General features: G+C 38.8%; 1 protein-coding gene across 1 annotated transcript in view; it reads right to left on the reverse strand.

The window, feature by feature from the left end:
• Positions 1–24,625, reverse strand: part of APLP2 (amyloid beta precursor like protein 2) — a 62,137-nt gene that overhangs the window by 19,069 nt on the left and 18,443 nt on the right. Inside the window, exons 3-11 of the mRNA XM_007955179.2 lie at positions 15,132–15,244; positions 14,152–14,333; positions 13,535–13,734; positions 12,239–12,406; positions 7,515–7,645; positions 6,164–6,238; positions 4,885–5,043; positions 4,016–4,144; positions 1,401–1,500 (exon numbers count right to left, since the gene is read on the reverse strand). Coding sequence (XP_007953370.2) covers positions 1,401–1,500; positions 4,016–4,144; positions 4,885–5,043; positions 6,164–6,238; positions 7,515–7,645; positions 12,239–12,406; positions 13,535–13,734; positions 14,152–14,333; positions 15,132–15,244 — 1,257 coding nt within the window. The remainder of the gene's footprint in view (positions 1–1,400; positions 1,501–4,015; positions 4,145–4,884; positions 5,044–6,163; positions 6,239–7,514; positions 7,646–12,238; positions 12,407–13,534; positions 13,735–14,151; positions 14,334–15,131; positions 15,245–24,625) is intronic.

Raw genomic sequence — 24,625 nt, forward strand, 5'->3', positions numbered from 1 at the left:
AATGCTCCTTGGAAGCAAGAATGGCCAGACTTCGTCTCACCTACTTTGGTCATGTTGTAAGAAGGGACCATTCCCTGGAGAAGGATATCATGCTTGGTAGGGTGGAGGGTTGACGAAAGAGGGGGAGGCCTTCAACGAGATGGACTGACACGGTGGCTGTGATGATGGACTCAAGTATAGCAGGGATTGTGAGGCTGGCGCGGGATTGGGCAGTGTTTCATTCTGCTGTGCATGGGGTCGCTATGAGTTGGAAACAACTCGACGGCACTTAACAACAACAACATCCAATGCAGAGGCTCAAAATGAAACCACTATCCTTGATCTTTTCCTTTTCCTTCTCTCTCACATCTGATCCATCAGTACATGATGTTCCCCCTTCCTCTGTAACACATTCTAGAGACCACCCACATCTCTATGTCCCCTCTATCACACTACCATCACCTCTCTCCTGGATTCTTAAAATCATCCCCTGGCTGGTGGCCAATTTTAATCAACTCTACACTGCAATCAAGTGATTCTTTAAAGCTCTTGTCATTCCCCAACTTAAAATTATCTAATGACTTCCCATTATTCGAGAATAAAGTCTAAATTCCTTGATTTCACTTAAATCTCTTCCAATTTGGCCCCTGCGTATTTTATGGTTTCATTCCCCTTCACTATGTTCTAGCCACACCGAGCTACTCAAACATGCCAGCATGATTTAAATATCAGGCCTTTGTAGTGGCTGTTTCCTCTGTTGTCCCCTTCATCATCTTTCCATGGATGGCTTATGTTCATCATTCAGCTCTCAGATTATCCTTCCCCAAAGACATCTTCCTTGACTACCAGTCACTTCCCATCATTCTACCCTATTTTTAATTCTCTACATTGCACTTGTCATCATATGATACTGGTTTCCTGTCCCCTCCTTCTATAATTTGAGCTCTATAAGATACTGTCTACGTGTTCACCATTTTAGTCTTTGACATACAGCAGACACAATAAATATTTGATGCATAAATGAAGATAAAGACCAAAAGAGGGAGAAGAAATGAGAATGTGTGTAAAACAGGTGCTCTAAAATACATTAGAGTAATTAAGAGGAAAAGACGTTAACAGGAAACTTCCCAGGCTCTTGCAATTTCACACCCTAGATTTTCTTCCAGTAACAGAGTAAGGTTCTCAAGACTGTGTGTGTGTGTGTGGCTCGTGGCCAGTACATCTGTCCTAGGCTACTCCCTCGACCTTGCCATGCAAGCATCTGCTTAATTTCAGACTTCTGAAATGGTGGCTGGTGAATGCCTGACCTTCCTGGCCTTATATGTTCCTGTTTTCTCTGATCTTGCACTGCCATCTTCATTGTGGCTGAGGGAGAAGTCCTGCCTGACCCTGACACAGACACAACAGTTCGGGGCACCCACCAATTTCCTCTTGAATTTCTTCGGCTACGTAAGGAACTTTGTAGAGCAGAGAGAGACTTTGGTTCCGTCTTTCTTCAATCACATGGAGATGTGTCATCACCTGGAAGTATAGTTAGAAGAGAGACCTCATCACTGAAAACAACCAGGCCAGGAGGGAGGGACACTTGCAGATAGGACATCCCCATACACTTCCAGACCAGCTGAAGATGTACAGCTGAAGAAGTATACTGTCTACAGAGTCCAGCAAAGCAGCTAGTTAGATAAAACATGTTGTGTATATTCCCCATGCCATACTTACTGACCACTAAAGTGTTTAAAATGGGTTCAGACTGTGGATAACACTCCTGGGTGACCTGATAATTTGTCTAGCAAGTGCTCCAAACTAAAAGAAAATTAAATAAAAATTTTTCACTAGTTAGTTTTTGATTCTCTTTCATGAGGCACTTACGAACTGCAGGGTTCTTTAAAAGAACACTGAATTATATAATACCAGACACTCAATAGGTTTTGCTAAAAGAGGGAGGACTGGTCAATTTTCACCACTTATCAGATTAGATGGGATTAAAAAAAGCCAGAAATCACTGGCTAAAAAGTACAGTGGAGGGGAGGGAATCAATCATGCATTTTACTTAATGAAAAATCAGCTAAAAATGGTTGTGGTGAATAGTAAAACTATTTTACTTTATTTAACTAAATGACATTATACTTTCAAAAACTGATCCTGAGGCATAAATTATAAACCTGACTTTTAAGGTGGTGAAAAAGGAAAGACTTTTCTACCATCTGTCCTTCTATAGCTTGAAGGTTGTTCATCTAAAAAAAAATAAATAAATAAATAAAAAGGCACCAGTGGTCTCACTTAAGGAACCCTGGTGACACAATGGTTAAGCATGTAACAGAAAAGTTCACAGTCTGAACCCATCAGTGGCCCTGTGAAAAGAAAACACCAGGTGATCTACTCCAGTAAAGATCAGTCTAGTAAACGCTATGGGGCAGTTCTCTGTCCTATACGATCATTAGGAGAGTTGACTTGATGGTATACAACAAAAACTGGCCACTTTTAAGCTTTTAAAAGTGACACTGGAAGGCTTATTGGGCAAACATCTACCCTAACTGAGGCATGCTGCTGCAGCTCATACAACCTTTTCAAAACTAAGCTGTTCCCAACTGGCTAGACTTGTAGCTACTGAGCTTTTCCTAAAGAGGGAGTTCTAAGCCAATGGATTTAATTATGTGGTCTTGAAGCCATTATGTGGAAATCAAAATGGAAAAACTTAAATGGAAAAATGCTTTTTATTGTAGATTGATGCCTCTCTGACCTTTAAAAGAAAGGAAGAAAGCAATTTAATCTTATATTTGCCATTCTATCAATCACACAAATTAATGGGAAAGCACAAGAGTGTGTGCTTGGGAGAAAAAATGCGAATGAAAACCAAACTATACCACCCGTACTTTAGCATGTGTTGACCCTGTTATGCTTCTTCACATGAATTAAGGAGTCATTTGAGATGGGATGGTTTGTATACTGGGTAGAATACTGCAAATTAGTGCCTTCATTGTGAACCCTGAGCTATAGCTATGAAGCGGGTAAAAAGCCCCGTGTCACTTATGTCTAGGCAACCAAATAAGGTACATGTTGTAACAGGCTGCATATATTCAGGTTTTTCTAGAGTTTAGATAACAGAAAAGATAACAGGCAAAAGGTTAAATGTAATTTAATAGCCAAGGTTCACTAGAAGACAGTAAATATCATACAGTCCAGCTGCATTATCCCCCTGGGGATTTTCTCAGATGGAGGGCTCTACTTCCCGTGTTCCTTGGTGTGCCACTTTGATCTTGCTTCCAGCTAACTGATCTCCAGTTATTAATTAAATATACTGATCAAAGTTTTTTCCCTTCCCTTCTCTCTTACCACACGAACCAGTGTTTTTTTTTTTTTTTAAATACAACACAATAGTCTAGTTTTTCAACTGAAAGCATGAAAAAGATTTTTTTTTTTTTTTTTAAATCAAGTAGAACTGAAAACTCTAACTCCTGTACAGACGTATGCATTTTTCTATTCAATCTTCCTGGAAGCTACTCTAGGACTCTTGCCCTTTTCTTCTCTTATTTGTCATCTAGCTTAAAAACAAGCCTCAAGCTCCAGGACCATTCTCTATGCCTTCTAGGAACTCAAGACCCACCTACTTCCTGCATTCTTCTTAACTCTTTAGGAGTTTGATGTCTTTTATTCCATAACACATCCAATTTCCAAGCTAACCTCTGTATGTCTGACAACTATTCTTCATCTTTCATAGTTAATAAAATTAATTCTATGCTACATTACTCAAGGGCACAAGGGATTCAGGTTTGTATCATCAGATGTCAGTACAGAGTTTGACATATAGATAGTAGGCACTGAAACTTTTGCTCAACAATAGAGCAATAAATTCAGCTCTAATATTCCTAAGACATCTAGGAAGATTATCTCATAACCATAATAGAAACATAAGAAGCAGTCTTTGGAAATCAAAAATCATTTTCTATGGACTAATAACAAGCACAACTACCAGCACCATCCCAACAGTCTCTCTCCAATACTGCCAAGGCAGCAATTTCTATGACATTTACTGTACCTGGGATTTCATCTGGGCTGCCTTTTCTGGATCAACAGCCAACACATGCTGATAATGACGGATGGTATGAAGGCGGTCTTTGTTCTCAGCACGGACATAACGCCGCAAGGCCTGAAGGATGCGATGAGGCTACAAGAGAGAAAGCAGCTGTTTTAATATCCAGATCAAAACAATTTATTACATCCAGATTATTTTAGAGTCCAAAACAGGCAGGGAAACATAGTTTAAAAGACTCAATAATAGAGCTCATTTAGGTACAAGAATGAAAGCTGTAGTTTCAAAAGTTTTTAGCTTACTAAGTAATAAGAAGTTACCTTTCTAGGTAAAATACCAAAAATTAAGTTGCAAAGTTATATTGACTCCTTGTTGTTGTTGTTGTTATTTGCCGTCGAGTCAGCCCCGACTCATAGCGATCCCTCCTTGGGTTTCCGAGGCAGTTATCACTACGGAAGTAGGATTGCCCAACCTTCCTTCCGAGGAGTGGCTGGTGGGTTTGAACAGCCAGACTTCTGGTTAGCAGTCAAATGCCTCAGGCACTATACCACCAGAGCTCCCGAAAGTAAGTAAATTCAATAACTGGATAATTACCAATCAATATCTCAAAGATAAAATACTTTCACATGACAAATGGTACATTCAGGCATACAATGATGATATAATGCTAAGCTTATACAATAAATAAATTCTAGAACAATATAATACTTTCTCCATAACCATCTGTCCTTACTTCAAGAATTACCAGAGCCTGTCATAAAAATGCAATTTTACAGACCTGTGTGTCACACATTGCTCCCATAAAGATACACCATTTCAGGCAGGCGACACTGAGAATACAAGTCATCAACGAGTCATCTCTGAATACAACTCACCCGTGGTGGGTCAGACTGCAAGGCAGCCAGATAATTCTCCAGAGCCATGCGACGGCGGTCATTCAGCATAGCTTCTACTCGAGCCAGGTGAGTTTCCACCAGTTGCTGCTTCTCACTAGCTGCTTCCTTCTCTAAAGCTTTAACCATGGCTTGGAAGTGCTAAACCAAGAGAGTAGGAACAGCATATAATTTGTGGTACCTAGACATCTAAGCTTGCGACTTTCAGGCCCTGATGCTTGTGAAGTGCCTATGCAAGAAGGCAACAGATTTAGAGAGATGGCACAAGGGTAAGATCAAAGCACATGTTATCTGATTTCTGTCAGTATAATTACTTTCTTATCTAAAAAGAGCAAGTTAGAGCCGAGTTTTAGAGGATTCTTTGGCATTTCTGTCACTGAAATCACTACTGCTACAAGCTAATGCCTGACTGCTCAGTGCATGGTACAGTAACAGAAATACTGCCCTTTTCACATTGTAGCAAGGCACTAGTTTCCAGATCATGAAATTATAAACCAATACAACATGTATTTATTTGTGAGCTACTTGGCCAATGTTATTAGTAGTTTAAGATTACTAAACTGAATTTCCCTACACAAGATACGCTGGTTTACAGAGAAATTAAAAATCTAGAACTGATATTCTACGCAAATGATGAAAAACAAAGGTCTTTCGATAGAGTTTTAACATTATAACAGAGGCTTTTTCACCTAAACAAACACAAACAAGTTGATTTAAAATATAATCAATTTTATGAGACCCAAATCAATCTTCTAAGTTGCTATCTCTGTTCCGTCAACACTGTCTTCTAGATAAGGGGAATGCAATTTGCTGCTATGTTTTTAAGGTGACATTCTTACAACAATTAGAGATGAATGTGTTATCAGAGAGCTTTACTTTCTGCCTCTTAACTTTTCAGTAAGTCTATAAAAAAACACACAAAAAATTCTGTCCTGCTGAAAAACAAAAATGAAGATGCAGATGCAGATGACAGATGACTCAGTATGTTACCCAGGAGAGAGGAAATAACAAATGTGGCCAAGCTAACATTACTTCTTGGCGAGAATTAGCTGTGGAGGGTTTGGTTTCCTTTACCAGAGATGAGCAATGCTAGAGAATGTTAGTTGGGAGGTGAAAAGAAAAAGCAGGCCAGTTAAAACTCCCTTGTAACACAGCCCTCAACTAAATGGAGATGTCAAATTCTAATTTCCTATAAATTTAGCTCTGATCATATTTTCAAATAGCCAATCTGGAAGCTGTGCTCCTGGAGAAGGTGTCCTACCTGAATGAGAGTCTGTCTCTCTGCTTTGGGGAGGTTCTTAGCTTGGTGCTCTGCCTCTTCCCATTCTTTCTTAACCTAGAACAAAAGTGAAAAATGAATCAGATTCTCAATGACAAAAAAAAAAAAATTATATTTAAAAACAAATAAAAAAAATACTATAATCAAACAATAACCCCCTGAAAGAATGCCTAATTTTCTAAAAATACTGCCAGACACTGAATTCAGTGTACAAAACTCTGCAAAAGGGAACTGCATCATATGACCCCTATGGGATGCAGGGCTATTGCAGTTTATTCACAGAACTACTGCCTCATCCTCAATAAGGACTCAAATGGAACCTCAATGCCAAACCTTAAGTTATTTAAAAGTCTCTGTGTCTTTGTGAAGGAGCTCTGGGAGTGCAGTGGTTAAGGCACTCAGCTGCAAACCAAATGGTTGATGGTTTGAACCTATCAGCTACCCTGCTGGAGAAATATGACACAGTCTACTTCTGTGAAGATTTATAGCTTTGGAAACTCTAAGGGGTAGTTCTACTCTGTTCTATAGGGTTGCTCTGAGTCAGAATTAACTTGATGGCAGTGGGGTTTGGTGTCTTTGTGCTCATCAAAACAATGGATCAATACTTCTCAGAATTGTTGTGGATAAAATAAAATAAGGAACATTTCCCAAAGTACTGGCATAGTACTGATGATATGTGGGATATTAGGTGGTATTCAGACAGAGCATTAAGTAACACTGCAAGGTATTCCCTTTTCTAATTTTCACTTAATCATTCTCAGCAAGTAAAGCAGAAAGTTGCAACACTTCTCTACCACTTACCTACACGCCCTTTCCAAGAAAGAGAAAACATCACTGAGACACAAAGCCTCACCAGGCAATAGTAACTAGCTAGAATTGATTAATATGTTTGTTTTCATCTAAATTTTACATTTTTACAATTACCTTCTTATGGCAAACGATACCAGCTTCCTTACAGTAGAAATACATTTTTTAAAAAGTGGGTATTGAGCTCTGTTTTACTGACACAGATGGGGTAGCCATGAGTTAGCATCGACTCAACCACACCTGGTTTTAATGGCAAAGCAAAGTAAGAAGAAAGAACATAATTGTTACAAGGTGTGCTTAGCAGAATGTCTGAAAGGTGATAAGCACTCAAAGGTTAATTATAGTACTATGGAGGCAGGGGTGGGGAAGGGTAGAAAGACTAGAAAGTCCTTATGCTCCCACATCTTACCTTTCCTAAAACAGCTAGCATGACATTCTAAGGAGATGGGGTCACTTTTCTCCAACTACAAAAACCATGTTACCCAATGCCAAATAACCATGAGGATAAAAGTAATGTCAGGATTACCCTGTCCATTCGGTTGCGGTGCCGGATTTCCAGCTGCTCCTTGGCCTTCTGGAAGCGGGCATGCTCATTATCATCTGCAGAGGTCTCGAAATACACATCAACATCATTGGTTGGCAAAGGAGTTGGGGGAACTGAAACAGAATTACAGAGAAAGTCTTCTTTGAGGACCAAGAACAATGTTAAAACTGTATCTGTGCTCTGGAAGAAAATCGAGCTCAGGACCTGCAAAAGTGACTCAATTTGTCTTGTATCATGCTAAAAGTGCAAGGTGCTGCTGTCTGCCAAGACTCCACTCTGTTAGATCACAGCAGACAATTTTCCTTACATAATATTCATCAACCATGCCAGTCCATGCTAATATAACAATTTATTGGTAGGTCAACCACCTGTTATCTTCCGCACTAGTGAGACATCTACCGCTTCTTCTGTATCTTCCCTACAGTTCTTGAAACCATAAAATGTGAAAAAATACCCATCTTATTGCTGGTCACTAAAACATCAGATCGGAGACAAGGGCTGAAACCAGACCCAGTACAGGCACTTCCACAAAATTCTCCATTTCTTAGGAGCTCTTTTACCTGCCTGTTTCAAAGCCATAACTTACTTTGGGAAACTGGTTCAATTTAATGTTCTTTGCTTACAGGCTGGGTGGAGAAATTCCAAACCACTCTAGCTAGTTTTCAGTGTCAATGAAAGACTCTTCATCCCACCTTCAGTAAAAAGGATCAAACTAAAGTGCTCTATTTTACAAGAACAACTTAACACTGTGTGATGGTGCTCTGTCCTTTCAATCCATTACACTAACTGACCTTCCCAGGCCATTAACAGAGAACAAAATCCATGAAAATAAACTCTCCCCACTGCTCATCACACATAAATTATTACTGGCCCCAGGCAAATGAATATCTCTGTACAGTGGAGCTTAACATCCTGAACAAAAGGATTGAAATGACAAATTTACTTAGTCAATCTCTCAAGAAATACCTTTGGAAACTCTTTTTAGCTCAACTCATTTAAGATTTCCCAAGTTGGAGGAATGACATGTAACTTGCTTGCATAAATTACTACATCTTGACATAACTTCAGAGTTAAGTAGAAAACTGATGTCAAAATCCAGCTAATTTTTATTCAGAAACAAATTCACTTATTTCTAGAATTGCATAAATTTAATACAACATTAAAACAAGTGTATAACTGACAAATATAACTCTAAATTAGTAAGCTACTCCAAAATTTTGGTGAGAGCCTCTTATTTGTTGTTCAGTGCTGTCAAGTTGGTTCCAACTCATAGCAACCCTATGTACAACAGACCAGAAACACTGTCTCCTCCTTTTATTTATCTCTCTTTTATTATATTAACCTAAAAGGTTCAACTCTTATGCATGCGAAAGCTAGACAATGAATAAGGGAGACTGAAAAAAAATCAACACATTTGAATTCTGGTGTTGGCAACAAATACTGAATTTATCATGAACTGCCAGAAGAATGAACAAACCTATCTTGGAAGAAGTACCACCAGAATGTTCCTTACAAGCATGGATGATGAAACTTGGTCTTGTGTACTTTGGACATATTACCAGGAGTGACAAGTCCCTGGAGAAGGACATAATGCTTGTAAAATAGAGGGTCAATGAAAAGAAGGAAGATCCCCAATGAGATGAATTGACACAGTAGCTGCATCAATGGGCTCAAGCGTGGCAGTGATTGTGAGAATGGTGGAGAACTGAGCTGTGTTTTGTTCTGTTGTACACAGGATCACTATGAGTCAAAACCAAATAGATAGCACCTAACAACAACGTAAGGTAAATCTGTGAGGAACATTTGACTCCTCAGAAGAAGACTGGGCAATCTACTTCAGAAACCAAAGGAGAGGGGTTGCTATGAATCAAATCAACTCAAAGGCAGTGAGTTTTTTTTTTTTTTTTTAGATGTAAATTTACATAGGGTCTCAATACCCAACTTTCAGATAAATTAAATTAGAATATACTACTTAGCAAACCACATTCCCAGGATTGTCAAAAAGTTAAATGAAGGAAAATTTCAAAGCACTGAATCCTAAGGCATTTGACTGCTAACCAGAAGACTGACGGTTCAAACCCACCAGCCACTCCTCAGAAGGAAGGCTGGACAATCTACTTCTGTAGTGATACTGCCTCAGAAACCTAAAGAGGGATTGCTATGAGTCAGGTTTGACTTGAAGGCAGCGAGTTTGGTTTTGGTTTGGAATCCCACTAGTGTCGATACTTAGTTGCCATCCAAGGCTTGTGTCCTGGAGATGGAGCCTTTGATTGACAATGGTAGGCCTGGTAAAACTGACACAGCACATAAGCTGCCATCATCTTTCTTAGAAGAAAAAAGAGGGGGCAGTATGCCTAGAGGTTTGGTTCTGCAGACAAAGTGGGGCTCAGACTTAGGGACATGTCCTTGTGTTCCTGTGAAAAGCAACCTATTCAGTCAGCACCCTTTCCCTGCCCTCTTCATGGAGGACAAACTTTACCTCTGGGAGCAGGAATGCTTCCACAGCTTCCCAGCCCTCTAGCTGGGAGCATCCACAAGTACATGAACACACTGCTTCTTTTTGGCAAATCTTTCTGAACCCTCAGTCTGTGCTAATATAGCAATTTACTGGAAACAACTTTGAGACTTCAAGACGGGTAAAGCCCTCAGTAACTGCCATTTCATCCTGTCTTACATCACTACCTATCTGACATTTTGGATAAAGAAAGTCAATAGTGAAATCTTTCAAGATTCCTGATTCCTCAGGAAGGAGCGCTGGTGGCACAGTGGTTAAAACACCTAGATGCAAAAAAAAATAAAAAATAAAAAGTTGGTGGTTTGAAACTACCAGTCATGCCACAGGAGAGAGAGGTGACAGTAAGCTTCCATAAAGATCACAGCCTTGGAAACCCTATGGGGAAGTTCAACTCTTTCTTACAGGGTTGCTATGAGTCCCAATCAACTCTCCATAGCAGTGGCTTTGGTTTTGGGTTTGATTCAACCTAAAACATTATTTTGTTGTCTCTTAGTTTGAGTAGTTTTACAAAGTAGTAAATATCATTATCATAAGTGTTTCTATCTTTAAGTATTTCCTGAATAAACCAAGTTTCTCCCACCAAAGTTCTCTATGGAGACGTCTCATATTTTATTTCAACTTCTCAACCATACTAAATAAAAATGGCCTTTCCATAGATCAGCAGCTAAGTGTTAAAATTATACCATCTTAAGATTTAAAATATCTTTTGGCAGAGCAAGGAAAATGGAAACACGAAGGTATCTGATCGAAAAGCCATCAGCCTGGCTACTAATGTCAACTACTCAGAAAGGGATCAAATACTGGGGACCCTGAATAGAGTGGGAGTAAAAATGTGAAACAAAACTCAAAATCATGAAAAAGACCAGGCTTACTAGTCTGATAGACTGGTAGAAACCCCCAAAACTATGGCCCTTAGACACACTTAAAATCTGCAACTGAACCCACCCCTTGTGGCTCAACTTTCAGCCAAACAACAGATAAGACTATAAGGTGAATAATCACACCAGGTAGGTACAATCCTTAGAACAATCAACTATGGGGAAATCAAAAGGGCAGCATTTACACAGGGAGATAGCTCAGAGGGCAGGAATGCGTAGGAAAGAAGGGCACAGGAGAAGGTAACTCACAGGGAGGAAGTGGGATGAGATCTATTACATTAGGGGGATTGCAATCAATGTCATGAAAACAAAATGTGTATGAACTGTGAATGGAAAGCAAATTTGCTCTGTAAACTTTCACCCAAATCACAACAAAGAAAAAAAGAAAAAGAAAAGCCATCAGGAGCCACAGCCAAAACCTTTGGAGCCAATACCAAGAACAGGCAGCAACTCGTTATTCTAATGAATTCCGGAGTAGGAACCAAGACAAACCTGCCTGCCTACTCTGATGATTTTGCAAACATATGGGCTAGTAATACAAAGTAAGAGGAAGAGAAAAAGAAAAGGGTGTAACTAAGAGAACAGAAAGCTACCTTCCCTCCTATGTCTAATGTACACCCAATACAAATGAACCACTGAATTTCCTTTGTGAAGAAAGACTACACATATGAAAATTCCTCCACTTCTTAGAGCTTGGCATGATTAGTGATGTGCAATTATCAGAAGAAACAATGAGCTGATACCACTTGGCTGCAGAGCTATTTCCCTCACATGCATAAAGCAAGATATTTTAATGTCATGGACACTCAAAATTATCCCTGTTGTTACTTTACAGAATAGGTAGTCCTGTTAGACAGAGTGTACCCCAGGAGGTCAGCAGCAGTGGTAGTTCAGAGATGGGAATGAATAGCAAAGTCCAGAACACAAGCATGTGTAGAGCTCATGGGTGATCTGCTTACCCGTCTGTGCCTTTCAACTAGAGACAGCCGAGGGCACCTGACCAATACCAAAGGCTCTGAGGCCTGCAGACCACAGATCAGGAAAGTAACTCCTGCAGCACCAGGGAGAGAACACAACCATACCACCACCAGCCAGACACACAGTGCGAACAGGTACATGGAAGCTGACAAAACAGCTACCGGAAGAAGAGCCAAGCCTAGCTCTAGGAAGCACAAAGGTGAGAGAACGACTGACAGCAAACACCTGAGTCAGTAGGGACACTACATAGATGTAGTCACGAGGATGGCTTAGAGAGACAGAATGCTGGACAGGGCAGTCGCTGCTGCACAGAGCCCATGTGAGGCAGAACTTACTCATCGTTTTACACACAGCCATACAATAATCCTCAGACTCAAAATTGTTCCTGTTGCCTCCGCAGCCGCCATATATAAAGCGCACGCACTTTCCCTTGGAGAGGTCGAAGTACCAACGAGGCATCACGGCCCGGCAAGGCCCCGTCATCGCCTCCTGGGAGCAGACAGCTGTGTGAAAATGTTCAGAATGTCAGCAATGGCTTCAAATGCTACAGACCAGAAAGGGGTGGGAGGGATGGAGTGAGGAGGAGGTACCAGGGGATAGACTTAATAGAAAAGGCCAAGGTTGGGCAGAACTTGAATGTGATGGCTAAGCCACTCACCAACTCACAGTCAGCCACTTCCCATTCCAATGTGCAAAAGGACATTTAAGAATTGAAACTAAGTATTTTTTTTTTATACTGTCTTGAGTCTAGACTGGTGATAGGCTCTCTTGAGCCTCACATTTCTGATCTCTAAGTGGCAGTTATTTGCCTGATTCATCTATCTTGTGGTTCCCAGGATCAAAGGGGATATGTGGGTGGAAATGTTTTTGTAAGATGTGCCCCTCATTGCTATGAAGACTATTAAACACTTAAGGAGTTGGAAAGGACGAGTGCTATCAGTTTTTATCTCCAAGGCGAATCACAAACTTCTACACTAAGTATTTTTCCCCAAGTTGAGTCCTAAAAAATTCTTCAGACCTTAACTGGTCTCAAATATGCAATCTCCGGTAAATGGTGCTGGAACTGTCACAATCCTTTTTATTTTCTTAATAAAAACGTAAAAGCACTGTTGACTCCAATCCTTACTAGGAGGTCATAAAATTTCATCCTCCCCCCTACAAACATCTTTCTAATGAACAAACAGGGGAGCCTACAGATTGGAACACATTTAGGAAAAGAAATACCAAGGAAGGTATTTTAATCTAGAAGGCTGATACTTTAGCAGTACTGAAGAGGGGGAGTTCCCTTTGGGGAAAGAACACTTCAGGCTGATGCAGCAGAAGCATGCCAAAGGGTAGATTATGGTAGCTCTTATTCTCTAGTTTCTGTTCTCTAATTAAATCCTTACAAGGCAAACAATATTTTCTTATTCATTTGTGCCTCTCTCCCTGGATGTATCAACTGCCAGACACCCAATAGGGGCCTGCCTGCCAATGCTAAGGTGGCAAGCCCAATGCACTGGAGAGTTAAATTCACAATCAATGCACGGAAACACCATTTTTCCTTTTGTGACTTACCTGTAAGAATACAGTAACGTTCTAAGTAAGTAGCTATCATATGGATTTTAAAGCATGGCACTAGGTCGGGTTACCTTTAACATCATGGATAATTTCCTTTTCTGAAATAATCCCGTCACTGCTGGGCTCAGTTGGGTTCTCCTCATTGTAGTCATCTCCTTTAAAGGTGTCATAGTAGTAATCTCGGTCTTCTACTACTTCCTCACCCTCTTCCTCATCCTCATCAACAGCTGCTTCTGTGAAGTCTTCCAAATCTGCTTCAGTAGGAAATTCACTAAAGAGCACAATAAAAAAGGAAGGTTGATGCCAGTTCCTATGACAATGTACAACAATGATTCCCTTGCCTATTTTGAAACACAAAAACAGAGACAGGAAATAAGCCCAAGTCACATTTAACTGCCACTAAAGCCCTCAGCTCAGCTACATCAGCAAAAGGGAAGAGCTACTGAACAGAGACTGCACAACCTGCAGAAAACAATGTGGCCCAGAGAGATGTAAAGCTGAAAGCCACGTACTCCTATGATCAGCTATGGCTAGAATGAAATGCATGCTGGCTTGATGACAGCATGAACATTCCGGGAATACCCATCTCTCTCCTCCAGAAGCGAGGGACTAGCAGTAGCAGCCATCTGTATAGAAAGGCTAATAAGCAGTCAAGATGATGTCACAGGCTACAGACAGGAATTTGTACCTTTTATAAATATCATAGTCATCGTCTTCATCTTCTTCTTCCTCTTCCTCTTCTTTTGACACAGTGGATTCAATAATCTTTGTCTGAGGGCAGCACACATATTCAGTGCCATGGAACTGGTCTACCCCACAGGGCAACAGCATGCCATAACTATATAAGGTCATTCCCTGTGTCAGACATGCCTGAAAGAAATCCAGAGACCAATATGAAGACATACTCCATAGTAAATGGTTAAATACTCCTGGATCCCTAGCTTTACCTAAAAGGAACCTTTTTCAAATCACTATGTAATGCTGTCTCTTACAGACATACACAGTTTCTCCTAAAAAGTTTTGATGCTATTATTTTTAGAAGATTGACAAATTTTTCTTAACTTACAATCAAGACCACCACCACCTGGGACAAATACACTGAAAATCCAAAGTTGGATAAAACTAAGGAAAAGGAGTTTTTTCTAGTAATTATCAACACCAGTTAAAGACAGCTAACAATAATTTACATTCATCATAGGAGTAGTCATTAATTCAGAATATGACCAAAGAAAGACTATTAACTGGAAAACCAACTTAACTACAAAAGACAACAGTTAAGAAAGGATAGTTCTCTCCAGAATGAATTGACAGCTAATGTTGTCTATACATATATACATATGTCCACACACATTATTTTCCCTAACTGGCTACCTGCACACAGCTTCATGGCTTTGGATAGCTTTCTTGGGACCCCAATGACAGTACATAGCATAGCATCCTTGCTGACACAATCTGTTTTAAGAGCTTGACTGCCAACCCTAGACTTCTTGTAAGGATATCTATTTCTCCCTCAAATATTTATAATCCAGAAGGTAGATGTAAAGGCAAATCCTGAATAAATAAAGACAGGGAGGTGAATTTAAAAGTACGGTGAGACTTGGAGGAAAACGCTATTTTCTTTCCAAGCAGACACAGCAACACTTGACTATTCCCAACCCATTCTCCTACCTCTTTGACGACAGTATGCCAGTGCTGGTGGTTCTCGCAAACCTCCAACCGCTCCTTGTGGAAAAATTGGCACTTTTCTGGAACTAGTAGAACATCACTTACAAATTCACCTACTGGAAAACAGAAACTCTGTCAGAAGCAAATCTGATTGTAGACTAGAGCTGTCACAACCCTTGCTGATTACCGTGATAGCTACACAGTCAGGTGGACCCAGTGTTGTTGTTATTAGGTGCTGTTGAGTCATCTCCAACTCATAGCAACCCCATGCAAAGCAGAATGAAACACTGCTCAGTCCTGTGCCAGCTCCATGATCCTCAGGTATATAGCCCATTGTTGTACACACAGTGTCAATCCATCTTGTTGAAGGCCTTCCCCTCCTTCTCCAGGGAATGGTTCCTTGTGATAACATGACCAAAGTAGGTGAGATGAAGTCTGGCCATTCTCGCTTCCAAGGAGCATTCCAGCTGTACTTCTTCCAAGACAAGATTTGTTGGTTGTTTTAGCAGTCCATGGTGCTATTAGCATTCTTTGCCAGCACCACAACTCAAAAGCATCAACTCTTCTTCCTTATTCATTGTTCAGCTTCCATGGCTTGTGTCAGGTGCACCTTGGTCCTCGAGGAGACATCTTTGCTCTTCAACACCTGAAAGAAGTCTTTTGCAGCCAATTTGCCCAGTGCAATACATTGATATCAAGACTGCTGCTTCCATTGGCGTTGATTGTAGAATCAAGTAATATAAAGTCTTTGATAACTTCAATCTTTTCTCCATTCATCGTGATGCTGCTTACACGTCCAGTTGTGAGGATTTTTGTTTTCTTTATATTGATGTGTAATCCATGCTGCAGACTGTGTTTTTCAATCTTCATCAGTAAGTACTTTAAGTCATCCCCACTGTCAGCAAGCAAAGTTGTGTCATCAGCGTATTGCAGGTTGTCAATGATTCTTCTTCCAATCCTGATGCCACGTTCCTCTTCACACAGTTCAGCTTCTCTAATTATTTGCTCAGCATACAGACTGAATAAGTATAGTGGAAAGATACAACCCTGAGTCTCCAATCTGTATCAGCTGATGTTTCTTACACACAAAGGCCAAGTGTATGGTATAGTTCCAGGCAAGTGGCCACAAGAACTCAACATTCCCTTAGAGCCACAATGCTGAGTTTACTGGAGCTCTTCCCTGACTCCAATCCTTTACATGATGGGTGGAAGTAGAATATAATTCTTGTAATGCTACTAACCCCACCCTCCTTCCTGGCTACCTAACACACATGCAGCTACACCCCGCAGCCTCTAATATCACAAGAATAATATTCCTAGCCTCTTACCTCCTTAGTTCTGTCCACACACCTGTTGGAGTAACAAAATGCCCAGGAAACGAAGACTAGAATTCTACTGAAATGAAAATGAATCTTATTCTAGCTCTCTGCGTCCTAAAGACACCTAGTTCTAAGACAAACCACCACTGTAATAAATGATTCAGGCAAAAATCATCAGTGGTTGATTAATTACACAAAGGAAAAGGTAACTTTTAGTGTCTGCAGCTCTGGTAGACACTACCTTAACCAGGTTGTCAAGTATCACCAATAATGGACAAGCTAACATATGCCATGTCTTAAGAAGAAGGGCACTGGAGAAATCAGCACCTGAAGAGTAAGAGAAGGGGAATCTAACTAGTTTTATACAAAGCACACTACTGCAACCCTATTTATTATAATGAAATCTATAGGTGAAAGTAATATAGTTCAATTTATAAATCTTAATTTCACATTTGCAATATTTGAAAAAAGGAATTTTGACTTACTGGACCTAATGAGTCGATGAGTCCTTGAGACTATAGCCTTGAGGGCTCTTCAAACCTTGAATTGAAGTTATTCCCTGAAGTCACCTTTAAACTAAGTGTTCTGGTTATCTAGTGCTGCTCTGACAAGAATATACTACAAATGGGATGCTTGAACAAACAGGAGTTTATTCTACTACAGTTTGGAGGCTTTAACTCTTGAGTTCAAAGTGCCAGCCTCTAGGGGCTGGGTGAAAGCCCCTCAACCTTGGGCTTCATCTCTGCCTCCTGCTCCCAGCCCACAGGAGTCAGAACCTTTTAGTCACTCAGACATCTGCTGGCTACTGAGACTAACAAGCCCAAGGTTGACAAATAAAAAGGCACAGTCCTGATGTTACCAAAGCACATGGCAGGCCATTAATTCAAGTCCACAAAAAGTCCCAAGGTCAGCAGAGCATGGCAGGCTGCTGAACAAGACATGGCTACATGCAGGGTTCAAGCATGCCATAAACTAGAGACCATTCCCCAAGGCTTCTCCTTATATACAGGAAGTACCACATTCCTAAGGCTACTTAGCTGCTCGCTGTAGATTCCACCATGGAGTTGATTACCAGTCTCACTCATCATGGGGAATACTACATCCAGCTGCCCAGCCACTCAACTAGGCCCAGCCATGTTGACACACAACTTTAACTACCACATTGACAGTTTAACCCAAGGAGTAAAGACTGTCACCCTTCAGTATTGCATTACTTAAAAACAAAACAAAAAAACTATGTAACACCAAAGGGTCAACAGCTATTTTAAAGCATAGACAAGAAGGTTGAGGGGCAGAGAGATTAAGAAAATGGAAATTAAACTAGTAAAGAAATAAGCAGAACATTGACACATGTGAAGAAGTTAAGCAATGTCACTAATATGTCTAGAAACTGCAATGGGAGTGGGTTTTGCTGTGTATATTTTCATTGAAAATAAAATTCAAACAAACAAAACCCCCACCAATTTCAATGGTAGATACATAATCTATAAAAGCAACAAACAATAGTTCTATTTATACAGTGGAATTTAAATCCATTTATATAATCTTAGATAAATCCCACAATGGTGTAAAGTAAAAATAAGCTGTACAAGATCAAGTGCAATATAACATTAATGTAAGTTTTAAAACACAAAAACAAATACATATACATATATAACAAGCATATAAAAACTTTCATGAGATTGATACAAGGTAACACAGGGGTAGCAGTTACCTTCAGCAAGGAAGTAAGGATAGGACTGGCTGTATCTACAACATTTTATCACTTTATTAAAAAATAAGTAGAGATAAAGCAAACATGGCAAAACGTTGAAGAACTTAAATAAGGTTGGTAGGTACATGGATGACTGTGATAGTATATTTTATCTTTACAGTATGCTCAAAACATTACAGAATTTAAAATATAGTTTAAATCATAAATATTTTAAAAGAAAAAGGTGGTAATTCTAATAAAATAATTCCTAACTCTGTTAACTGTAAAATTAAGTGCCAATCAATCTTTATGTATTCAATGATTAAAATAAACCTGACTTTTAAAATCCAAAATAGAATTAACACTACTGAAACAGAAAATAAACTAAAATATAAGTGTACTCTTTGACTCAACAATTCTAACTCTCTCTCTATATATCCTAAGTAAATGAGCAAATGAACCATCAAAGATATTCATTACAGTATTTTTTTTAAATGAACCAATCTAAATGTCCATCGATAGGGAATTAGTTTAATAATAGTACATATATACAAGGAAATAACCATGGGGTCATAATTATATCTATATTTAACATGTACAAATTTCCATGATGGTTTATTTAAAATCAACAAACAAACAAATCCATGCTCCTTAGTCTGGCTAGCTCTTTAAGGCCAAATTTGTCTTTTAAGAATATTACAAAATCACCAAAACCAAAAACATTGCCAAGTTAAATCCCTCCACTCCACTGGGTTTCCAAAGCTGTTATCTTTACAGAAGCAGACTGTCACATCTTTCTCCCACAGGGTTGCTAGTGGGTTCAACCCACCAATCTTTTTGTTAGCAGTGGAACACTAGACCACAGAGGCTCAATAAAAGTAACATCTTTTTTTTTTTTTTTTTAAAAAGAGCATACATATGTAATATGATTCCATTATTTAGGGTAGAAAAAAATTTTGAAACCACTCACATATTCATGTTCATGCAAAAAAAAACAACAACAACAAAAAAAAAACAAACAACAACAAAAAGAATACACTAAAAATCCCAAAGTCTGGTCTACGCATTAAATGTTAATCACTGTTAACTGACTGCACAAACAGGATATGATTTTTTTTTTCCCAAAAAATTTCTTTTTTGGAAACGAAATTATTTTTTTTTAAAGTAAACTTATAAAAAACATTTCAATCCCAGCATTAGTTCTATGATCTCCTACTGTTACTTTCTGCTTTGCTACAATTATTTACCAGAAGCTTCCAGAGGAAAAAACTCAAATGAGGCAAATCAGAATTACTGTTTTACAGAAGAATATTGAAAGTGGTTTGGTCTCACTTTCAAAGTTTATATCCAATTTGTAACAATCCTCAATTTAATCCATTTGAAATACAACAGATAATGCCCACAATTTCCCAAGTCACTGGACAAATATAGAGCAAGCTGTATGTTTTTGCTATTCAGTTTAACAAGCTGATCAATGAATATGGCAATTTAGCAAATAGTAACCTGTAAGATTCCATTTTAGCTGCATTTATAATTTATCTCCAACTTGTACCTATTCCCTGAGGTTCTTTTATCTTTCATACCACTCCCCTCCATGAATGCCACGGCAGGCATCCAGGTTTTAGAACTTTTGCAACGTTGCTGAAATTCTACTTGCATAAATAAATCTACTGCAATGTACTCTCGAGGTGCAAATAGTAAAACCATGCAGTTTATAGGGCTCCTGGAAGCTGTAACCAGTAGGAGAAAACAGCCTATGTAATAAGAGTAAAACAAAAGTAAATCCAACACAAGCAGCTTTGGTGAGGTCTAATAGTCAGCCCTAGTGGATGTCTCTGAGGTAAAGAGGGCTCTGAGAATAAGGATGTAGAATAACCCTTATTAGCAGAAATATTTACCTTGCACAAGGGTCCATAATGAGAATCAGGTGATTATTTATGTACTAGAGTGAATTCAAAGGAACTCTGGTAGTGTAGTACCTAAGGCATTTGACTGCTAACCAAGAGGCTGGCAGTTCAAAGCTACCAGCTACTCTGTGGAAGAAAGACTGGGCAATCTACTTCTGTAAACCCAAAGCAGGTCGCTGTGAGTTGCAATCGACTTGATGGCAGTGAGAGTTTAGAGTGAATTCAGAAGCTGATACTTGCAAATGGACACCTGCAACAGACCAGCTATAAGATACCAATGTGCAGCTGCTGAAGACTGAACCTCAAAGTCTCTGAGACTAGTTCTGATTTAAAAGCAGGTATTAAATTAGAACATCTTTTTGGTAGTCTCCAAATCACAGTAACACTCTGTCCAAATCCCCATCCAAAAAACCCAAACAGTCATGGGCTTACAAAGCCACTTTTTTTTTTTAGTACAGGAGCCAGTCTATATGTCAGAGATGAGGAACTCCTTCACCACAATATTAGCAGTTTTGCTTCTTCACACCATACCAACCCTGCTCTACATGATCTTTCTATTTATTTTACTTATTTCTTTATAGTTTAACAGGGGATAATTACCATAACATGTAAGATATGTTGTATTAACATGTTTGTTTTGAGGGGATATACTAAACATCAGTTTAAAGGAGAGTCACACTGATAGTTAGTTAATGAAGTATGTTCTCAGAATAGGGCAGAGCTTAGTGATTTGGTGATACAGCAATACCAGGCTTGATGTAAACACAGATAGCAACCTATATTCTTAAAGTGCTTCAATTATGATGATCAAAACATTATCATTTAACCTAGCAAAAACCAAAACCAAAAATAGTGCCCTAGACCAGAGGCAAGACTCCTAGGACACCCCAAATGATTATTAGAGGCACCAACTAACATATACATATACTGTTTCTCTCCAGTTCCTCAACCCTCACCCTTCTGCCAGCCTGCCTATGCTCTGGGTATGGTAGACATTATCACCTTAGAGGGTATCAGAGTCACAGCCAATCATACTGCTACTATCTTTTTATTGTAAACTGTGGTATTCATTTTCATATTATGAAAGAACTTATCGTGGCTCCTTCTGTTAAAAAATAATATCCAGGACTCTTACTTTTTACTGTATCAATTTTCAGTACAGTTTATGTTAAAAGAATCATGAACAGGTGCATAATTCTGTGACTATACTAAAAGATACTGAAATTTATTATTTAAATGAGTAAATTATATGCTGAGTGAATTATATCTTACTAAAGCTATTTTTATTTTATTTTTTAAAATATATTTTATTGAAATATAATTTATGTACAGTGAAATACACAAAACTAAAGTGACATGAATCAATGCTATTTTTGCAGTGTTCCCTCCTTTTCCCTCCCACCCCTGGTAACCGACAAAAAAAGTTTCCTTCCATATATAAACCTTTCTTTGACTTTTTATAAAACTGAACTAATACTGTATTTATCCTTCTGTGATTTACTTATTTCACTCAGCATAATGTTCTCCAAGTTCATCCACATTATGTGGTGCTTTTCAGATTCTGCATTACTCTTTAGGGTTGCACAGTATTCCACTGTGTTTATGTACCATAGTTTGGTTATCCATTCTTCTGTTGATGGGCACCTAGGCTGTCTCCATCTTTTGGCTATTGTAAATAGAGCTGTGATGAACATGGGTGTGCATATATCTGTTCCTGTCCTGGCTCTTACTTCTTTAGGATATATACCTAGTAATGGAATGGTCAAATGGCATTTCTAATTCCAACTTTTTAAGGAATTGCCATATTGCTTTTCACAGTGGTTGTATCATTTTACAATCCCACCAGCAATGTCTGAGAGTCCCAATCTCTCCACATCACTGCCAGCATCTGTTGTTTTCTGTCTTGTTGAACTTTGCCATTAGTGCTGGAGTGAGATGGTATCTCATTGTTGTTTTGATTTGCATCTCTCTGATGGCTAGTATTTGCAGGCTGCCTGAATATCCTGTTTGGTGAAGTGTCCATTCATGTTTTCTGCCCTTTTTTGAAAATAATTAGATTGTTAATCTTTTTGTTGTTGAGGTGTTGGAGTTTTCTATAAATTTTAGAGATAAACCCCTTGTCAGATATGTTGTTGCCAAATATTTTTTCCCAATCTGTAGGTTCTCTTTTGACTCTTTTGGGGAAGTCTTTGTAAGCACATAAAAATTTAATTTTTAGAAGGTCCCATTCATCTAGTTTATCTTCAGCTGTTTGTGCATTTTGGGCTATACTTAGCAGCCTATTTACGCCATAAATTAGGGCTCCAAAATTTGCCCCCAGTTTTTCCTTGAAGAACTGTATAGTTTTAATTTTCACATTTAAATCTTTGATCCATCTGGAGTTAGTTTTTGTGTATGGTGTGAGGTACAGATCTTATTTCATTTTTGTGCAAGTGGATATCCAGTTTTGCCAGCACCATTTGTTAAAGAGATAATCTCTTCCCCATTTAATGGATTTCAGCCCTTTATCAAAAGTCAGCTGATCAATGGATCTATCAATGGAGCTATTTCTGAGTTCACAATTCTGTTCCACTGGTCTCTGTGTCTTTTATTGTACCAGTACCAGACTATTTTGACTACTGTGGCTGTATAGTAGGTTTTGTGATCTAGGAGTGTGAGACCTCCTACTTTGTTCTTCTTCAATAGTGCTTTGCTTATTCGAGGTCTCTTTCCTTTCCATATAAAATTAGTGATTGGTTTTTCCATATCCTTAAAGAATGCTGATGGGATCTGGATTGGGATTGCACTGAATGTATAGATTTCTTTGGGTAGTACTGACTTTTTCACAATGTTCAATCTTTATATCCATGAGCATGGTATGGTCTTCCACTTATGTAGATCTCTTATGGTTTCTTGGAGTAGTGATTTGTAGTTTTCTTTGCACAGGTCTTTTGTGCCCCTGGTAAGATTTATTCCCAAGTATTTTATTTTTTCTGGTAGCTGTTGTAAATGGAAGGAGCTCTGGTAGCGTAATGCCTAAGGCACTTGACTGCTGACCAGAAGGCTGGCAGTTCAAACTTATCAGCCACTCCTCGGAAGGAAGGTTGGCAATCCTACTTCTGTAGTGATACTGCCTCAGAAACCCAAGGAGGGGCCAACTTGACGGCAAAGAACAACAATAACAACATTGTAAATGATACTGATTTCCTTATTTCTTTTTCAGCAATCTCTTTGCTGGTGTAGAGGAATCCAACTGATTTTTGTATGTGATCATATATCCCACCCACCACTATTCTAAATTTCTCAATTAGTTCCAGTAGTATTTTTTTTTTTTTTTCCTGAGTCTCTTGGGTTTTCTAGGTATAGGATCATATCAGCAGCAAATAGGGATACTCTGACTTCTTCTTTACCAATTTTGATGTCTTTTATTTCCCTTTCTTGACTTATTATCCTGGCTAGGACTTCCAGTACAATGTTGAATAGAGGTGGTGGGCATTCTTATCTGGTTCCTGTTTGCAAGGGGAATGTTTTCAGTCTCTCTCCATTGAGAATAATGTTGGCTATTGGTTTTGCATATACGCCCTTTACTATGTTGAGGAATTTCCCTTTTATTCCTATTTGCTGAGAGTTTTGATCAGCAATGGGTGTTGGATTTTATCAAATGTCTTCTCTGCATTGATTGATAAAATCATTTGGTTCTTTTATTTACGTGATGGATGACGTTGACTGTTTTTCTAATGTTGAACCATCCTTGCATACCTGGTATGAACCTCACTTGGTCATAATATATTATTTTTTTGATATGTTGCTGGAATCTGTTGGCTAGGATTTTGTTGAAGATTTTTGCGTCTATGTTCATGAGGGATATTGGCCTGGAGTTTTCCTTTTTAGTGATGTCTTTGTCTGGTTTTGGTATCACGGTTATGCTTGCTTCATAAAATGAATTAGGGAGGAACCATCCTTTTCTATGTTCTAGAATAGTTTGAGTAGGATTGGTGTCAGTTCTTTTCTGAATGTTTGGTAGAATTTGCCAGTGCAATTGTCTGGGCCAGGACTTTTTTTTTTTTGGTAACTTTTTAATGACCTGTTCAATTTCTTCTTTTGTTATGGGTCTGTTTAAATTTTCCACCTCAGCCTCTGTCAGGTTAGGTAAATAGTATGTTTCTAGAAATCTGTCCATTTCTTCCAGATTTTAAATTTGTTGGAGTATACATCTTCACAGCACCCTGATATTATCCTTTTAATGTCTGTTGGTTCTGTTGTGACACTGTCCAATTCACTTCTTATTTGTGTTATTTGTATTTGCTCCGTTTTCCTTTGTTAAATTTGCCAATGGTTTGTCAATTTTATTAATCTTTTCAAAAAACCAACTTCTAGCCTTGTTGATTTTTTCTATTGTCTTTATATTTTCTGCTTCATTTATTTCTGCTCAAATCTTTATTATTTATGTTCTTCTGGTGACAAGAGGCTTTTTTTCCTGTTCTTTTTCTAATTTTTGGAGATGTTGGGTTAAGGTGTTTATTTTGGCTCTTCTTTTTTGATGTGTACATTTATCGCTATAAAATGGCCTCTGATCACTGCTTTTGCTGTGTTCCAAAG

This window comes from Orycteropus afer, unplaced genomic scaffold, assembly GCF_000298275.1.
Source record: "Orycteropus afer afer isolate SDZICR_OR568_19922 unplaced genomic scaffold, OryAfe1.0 scaffold00493, whole genome shotgun sequence".
Lineage (NCBI taxonomy): Eukaryota > Metazoa > Chordata > Mammalia > Tubulidentata > Orycteropodidae > Orycteropus > Orycteropus afer.